The sequence below is a fragment of the Morone saxatilis genome, unplaced genomic scaffold, assembly GCF_004916995.1.
Source record: "Morone saxatilis isolate NCDOM2014 unplaced genomic scaffold, NCSU_SB_2.0 Contig17, whole genome shotgun sequence".
Lineage (NCBI taxonomy): Eukaryota > Metazoa > Chordata > Actinopteri > Moronidae > Morone > Morone saxatilis.
The window spans coordinates 1,995,894-2,002,185 of NW_023339729.1; the positions used below are offsets into that span (position 1 = coordinate 1,995,894).

At 41.4% G+C, this 6,292-nt stretch overlaps 1 protein-coding gene across 1 annotated transcript in view; it reads right to left on the bottom strand.

Annotated features, from left to right (window-relative positions):
• Window positions 1–5,109: 5,109 nt before the first annotated feature.
• Window positions 5,110–6,292, bottom strand: part of LOC118326510 (deleted in malignant brain tumors 1 protein-like) — a 5,110-nt gene continuing 3,927 nt past the window's right edge. The window contains exons 2-3 of the mRNA XM_035659515.1: window positions 5,725–6,086; window positions 5,110–5,565 (exon numbers count right to left, since the gene is read on the bottom strand). Of these exons, the coding sequence (XP_035515408.1) occupies window positions 5,213–5,565; window positions 5,725–6,086 (715 nt within the window). The 3' untranslated portion in view covers window positions 5,110–5,212. The remainder of the gene's footprint in view (window positions 5,566–5,724; window positions 6,087–6,292) is intronic.

The following is a 6,292-nucleotide window of genomic DNA, read 5'->3' on the forward strand; positions in this document are numbered from 1 at the left end:
ATTTGGTTAACTTAATAGGTCTGAAAAACTAATAAGCCACATACATGAACATATATTGCAGTTCCTGGGGGGAAAAACGCCTCTGCCTCTGCCTTTTTTTCTGTTGTAAACACATTGTTCATGTTTTATTTCCACAGGTGAGCTACTTTGTATTGGTATTAGCGAGCGTTTAGCAGTTTCTACTTGTTTTTGGGACATTCAATGTTTTTGCAGTTTTTCCCATTTTAATAAGAATTCTCTACGCACAATGCGAACAGACCCGTGACCATCCCTTTCCCCGCCCTCTTGTTCAGGTGCTGCTGCTGGTTAGTTGAAGGGCTCGCTTTCTGCAGTGATCAGTCGTCCTGTCAGCTCCGCCCTCACCGACTTGCTTCCAGACTCAGGGCAATGAGGGCCACTTGCACAGTACTGCACACACAAGTACACACACAACACACACACTACCACACACACACACCACACACACACACACACCTTTAGTAGCAAAGATGTCCTCTGGTACAGGGACTGATCAATAATGTTGTTGCTGCCTGACATATAGCCCAGTTGTCAAATAAGAATGACTACTCGTTTAAACCGGTTAGGAGCTGACACTTCTTTGTAGCAAACGGTGTGTGTACTGGTTGCCCGATCAATACTGGCTTAGTCAGTCCCAGCAGCAACAGACGTGAGTGGACACCCAGTATCTGTTACTCTGTTTCTCTACATGCACCACCAAACATCAAACTAAAGACTGATAATTGCGAGCTTCTTCTATATTTTCCTTGTTGACAAACAATTCCATTAAAGGACCAAAACTAACAGTGATGTATCGTGCAGGCCCACTTTGGTGGTTTCCTCAGAGCCGCCATCTAGCTTGGGCCGGCAGGCAATTAGTTTACAGGTCCAAATGGTAAGATTAAACAGATTATTTATTTACGTGATTCAAAGCCTGTGTACACAAAAATACACTACTTTGAGCTAAAGTTTGGACTGATGTTCAGTGTTCCAGCTGTAAAGAAAGTAATTTGAATTACTTGAGCTCTCCTAAAAAGACACAGGACTAACACATGTTGAGGTTACGGCCTTTTGTGGAGTTGTTGACTAAATTAAGAAAAATGTAGTAGAACAAGGTAGATGTTTGAATTAGTCACTTATCTTTCGATTACGATTATCATGTTTCATTCCTCATGGCATCACGATGCTTCAAATTACATTTTTTTCTACAAAGCCATACTAGGTATTGACTTTGACTGAATGCATAAGGATACTGTATAAGTTCAAATATAATACAGTTTCTCCCTGACAGTCTCCCTGTCAGCCCCCCCCTGTCCTGTCGCGCCCCCCCCCCTGGACATCTCACTATTTGGAGGGAAGTACTAGGTCTAGATGAAACAGGTTAGGCTACGGAATGTTATTTTTCATATGAATGTTTATGGCGCGGGCTGGAAAATGAACGAGCCGACATCATTGCGTATTATAATCGATTTATGGTGGCCACATCATTCGACTGCGCAATGTCCATGTAATTCATCGCGATGCATCGGATTATTTGATTAATTTCAAACCTCCAGAACACAAGGTCACACCATATACCTCAAAGTCCAACAAAAAAACAAAACACACACACATTTTCACACTTCTCTGTTTGTCCTGTCTAGTTTGGTGTGACACTCGCTGTATCTGATCCTGAGTGAAGGAGAGAGGATGCAAAAGCTCCGACCCCACTGTCACTCCAATGACGACAATCGATGGTAAGCTTGCGACGTCAACTGCCTTTCTCGTGCATTGAGTTCACATCCCTGAGACAGTTCAACTGCCCTGAGTGAATTTATTTTATCTTTCTCGTCATTCACTTCTTTAAACGTTCTCTGCTTTTTTTTCCCCTTCTGCGTTAACCGCATTACCCCCACCCACCCACCCAGGACTGAGCTGGGTGTTTTCAGTAACGAGGGATTGCTCAGCGTTCCCTCCCTCATCCCCTTTCATCTCCCTCTTCCACCCCTCCAACTGCTTTCCCTCCTATCACGCATACGTTGATGACAGAGGCTGGAGTTGTTGCAGACAGCTACAGTGAGAATGCATCAAACACACACGCACACAGGAGTGGATGTTACATTTTGTGTTGCATCGCACACGTGTTATCCCTTTAAATAATTGAGCTATGTGTATAGTTTTTGGGAATTTAACTAGGCTGCCAACGATCTCCTCGAGTAACTCGATTACAAAAAAATGTATTGAGGAATTTTCCTCTGCTCGAAGCTCGTTTAATTAATTTAGGAGCTCACGTTTCGCACGGATTCTTATTTAGTGTGACACAACGTGCTTACGTTCAAAGGCTAGGTCCCAACGAAGGCGGAAGAAGACGGAAGCGGCTTTTGGATAACGTGTGTGGATTAGTGATGCGCGGTCTGGGTTTTTTCCAACCCGCGGTCCCGCATTTATTTAATAATTTACCCGCTCCATCCCGCCCGCACAACGCATCTATTTCACAAAACCCGCAACCGCCGCCTATTAAATTTAAAAAAAAACGTTAAATTATGTCTTATTATTGGTCTGCAAATGTGCTTGAAAAACAGCACCTTCGAGTGGCACCTGGAAACTGGCCACAACAAATTCAAATTTAATTAAAAATAATATATATACGTATAAAAATTAAACAATAAAAAATCATAAAATAAAAAAAAATAGGCCTTGCATTTGTGTAGGTATTATTTGCAATAAAAAGAATAAACAAGAACCATTATTAACCACATAGGCTAAAAACAGACGCATCCACCTTACAGGCTTACACCTGTTTCCTAAAGGTTTCTTATAGCAATAAATAGAATATGAACCTGTACCACATAGCGGTATTTCTCATGAAGGCATTGGCATTTAACGCTTTTGTGACGATCAGGTCGAGGTGGATTACCAACAGTGTTCGTTAAGAAGATAAGGCTGTATTGGAACATATATTTAATCCTTAATGACCCGCCATGCCAATAAAAGATAAAACATTTCTTGACCCGACCAACCCGACCCGGCGGGTAAACCCGCGAGACATAACAGCACGATAATGTTGAATGTTAAGTTTGACAAGTATTTATTTTATTATTTTTATTTGGAAATTTTTGAACTGAACGGTTTTATCTACTTTGCAAATATGTATTAATAAGATAAATGTCATTTTTCTTTAAAAAGGAAAACAAATTGTTGTTATTATTAAGTGATCTGTCTTTATATATCTGTAGATCATGTATATTTAATAATTGGGGCTTTAATTAAGCAAACAAGTATGTTTTATCCGATTATCAATTTAATCGATGGAATATTCGATGAAATACTTACCAAAATATTGGATAGCTGCAGCCCTAGATATTACGGTTAAATATAGATCATGTCAGAGTAAAAACAGAAGCTGCCTGACTGAACATAAAAACTTGTTTTCCTTTCTCAGGATCTCTGCTTTGTCCAGGTAGAAGTTACAACAGACATCAACACGACCCCCTCCCCACTCGATGCAGACCTTTCTTTTTGTGCGTGTCAGAAGAGTGTGTGTGGGTGTGTGTGTGCGCGCTGTTGAGGTGAATCCATGGTGGATGATTTTAATCCAGCAGAATCTCTATAGTTACTTTAGTTTTTCTTTGTGTTTAGTCTCTGGTGTGTGTGTGTGTGTGTGTGTGTACGTGTGTACGAGAGAGTGACACAGAGTGCATGAGACGGACAGTCTGAATGATAATGAAATCTGCATTTTTAAATATCTTGTTTACGATTATGCCTGTGATGAACCTTCAAATTAAAAAGTATTTCTATTATATAACAACGTGGACTGCACTTTTCTTGCCCCTCTTTCTACACATCCTCGACAACCGTATTAAGAGTACTCTACCCATTTAGCACTGCAGTCCTATAACATTGTCAGACTCAATGGACGTCAATGAGATGTTTTTTCATTCTATGCATTTGGGTTTGTTATGCTAGTAGCATCTAATGTATCCTTTAGCATCCAACAGGCTTCAGAAGATCTGAACTCACTTAGAACTCCACGCAGACTCATTTGACTCAAATGACATCACTTTATCAGATTTCACAGTTCCCTCTGGAGCCTTTAACAATGTTTTCCCCCACAATGCAAGAGCTGTAAACAGACTTTGATATGTAAATACTGCTAAAATAACTTCCAACTGGCATCATCTGTAGAGATCAATAAATAATAGATTAAATATTTAAGATTCTAGACAATATGTGACCTGACAACGAGGGGTCATAGAGGCACTGAGTGAGGAAGTTACGGTGATGTACAGGGATTAAATTCACTAGCCTACAATTAAAAGGAAAATCTCCATCAGGCAGATATTAAAGCATGGCAGCTGTTAATGTTGAGTGCTCTATTTGTTGCAAAGGGTACGTTACTGAAGAAATGGGGCTGATATGTTTTCTATAACTAGCACCACAGAAGATCAAGAATATGAGCTCTCCACTGAGGTTCTTTATTTATTTGAAGAACACAAATGCAGTGAGACCAATAAAAACAATGAAGACAGTACAGCTGTCCAATTACCTTACTAGTTATCACCTCTTATCCACTGTTTTATTCCAGCATCTGCAGTTAATCAATACATTTGATTCTAATGCAACACTATTATAATGGAGGTTGTAAGTGAGCATGTCTCCGGGATGAGGACCATTCAAGGTTTTAGTTCCACCTTCATGTCCTCAGTTCTTGCCTGCTGCCCCCTGATGGCCTTGAAGAGATGCAGCACAAAGAGTACTTTTATATTTGCGGTGAAAGTAGAAAAAGGAATGATTTCATTCTGGTTTTAAACGGCGTTAATGTTAAAGCACCTCTCTAGGAAGGTATTCCAGGAGGTAGGACAATAAAAACCAAAAGCCTCTTCAGATGGACAGCTAGAAGGTCCAAGCCAGTTAAGCTAAGAGCTCTGTGAGGTTCATACTGGATGAGCAGAGATGTACTCTGGACCAAGGCCATGTAGGACTTTAAGTAAAAAAAGTACAATTTTGTTTTTCTGTGTCTGAGACAATAAGCCTCTTACTCTTGGATATATTTTGAGATGATAAAAGGCCGTTTTTATTGGGTATGGGACTACGGCCTAAATTAAAATGAAAAAATACCCAAGTTTCCAACGCACCCATAATAACTCAGATTTTGGGATGTAGTAAACCAGTAATTTAACAGCCATTAGGTTTCCAGAGGACACTGATATGAATAACTGTTTTTCCACCTTGTTCACTAAGACTTTGGACTTGTTAATGTCTTGCCTGTGCAGACCACCTCAACAGCAGAGGAGGAGAACCACTCCTTTACAGTTCCACAGTCCAGCAGTGCAGACTCAGATCCATCACAGTCAGAGAAAAAACGCAACACGGTTTCCTGTGCAGGTAGATCAATCTCTTTGGTTGAAACGGCGGAACCACAGCCCAGTTGTCTACACACAATAGAAGCGTGCTTCAGGTCCCAGACTGTGGACTCAGCACTCAGCAGTCTCCACGCTTCCCTCTGCATCACCAACAGTTTGCCGGCACAGGTCTCGCTGTCATCCTCTCTGAGCACGCCATCGTCCAGCATCACATTTTGAAATTCGACTAGTCAGGGATTAGCAGGAAAAGCCCAGGTAAGTTTAAACAAGTAGGAAGTCATATTTAACAATTATCTATTATTATACTGCTGTATTTGATCATATATGGTATGTACAGTATCTGTGCAATTTACATTTCAAATTGTACAAAATTCCATTATCTTACCATTGACCCTGAGCGAGAGGCTCTGGCTCTCAGAAGAAAAGTTACGATTGAAAACAAAGTTGTGATAAACACAGCTGTAGTTCCCTTGGTGGGCCTGGTCTGCAGCAGCATAGGTGAAGAAGGCGGAGTGATTGACAGCTGGCTGGGTGCGGCTGTGGGTTTGGTTGAGGCCTGTGAAGATGAGGCTGAAGTGACCTCCGGGGTATTGTGGCTCCACAGAGCAGTTGACAATGAAGCTGTGGCCCTTGAAGAGCTGAACATCCTGCTGCTGGTCGTCAGAGAGCACGCTACTCGAGAAAACAGTGATTTTTGGCCGAAGCAGGGTGCCTTCAGACAAAGACGGACAGAAACCGGAGATGGAGCTTTACGAATGTAAGAGTGCACAAGCTTGTACCTCTCTGCCCACCAAGAGCCTGGGTCTGCTCAAGGTTTCTACTGTTAAAAGGAGGTTTTTCCTTGCCCCTGTCGCCAAGTGCTTGCTCATGGTGGGAATTGTTGGGTCTCTTTAAATAATTTTATAAGGAATACAGTCTAGGGCAGACCTGCAATGATGACAGATAAAGGTGTA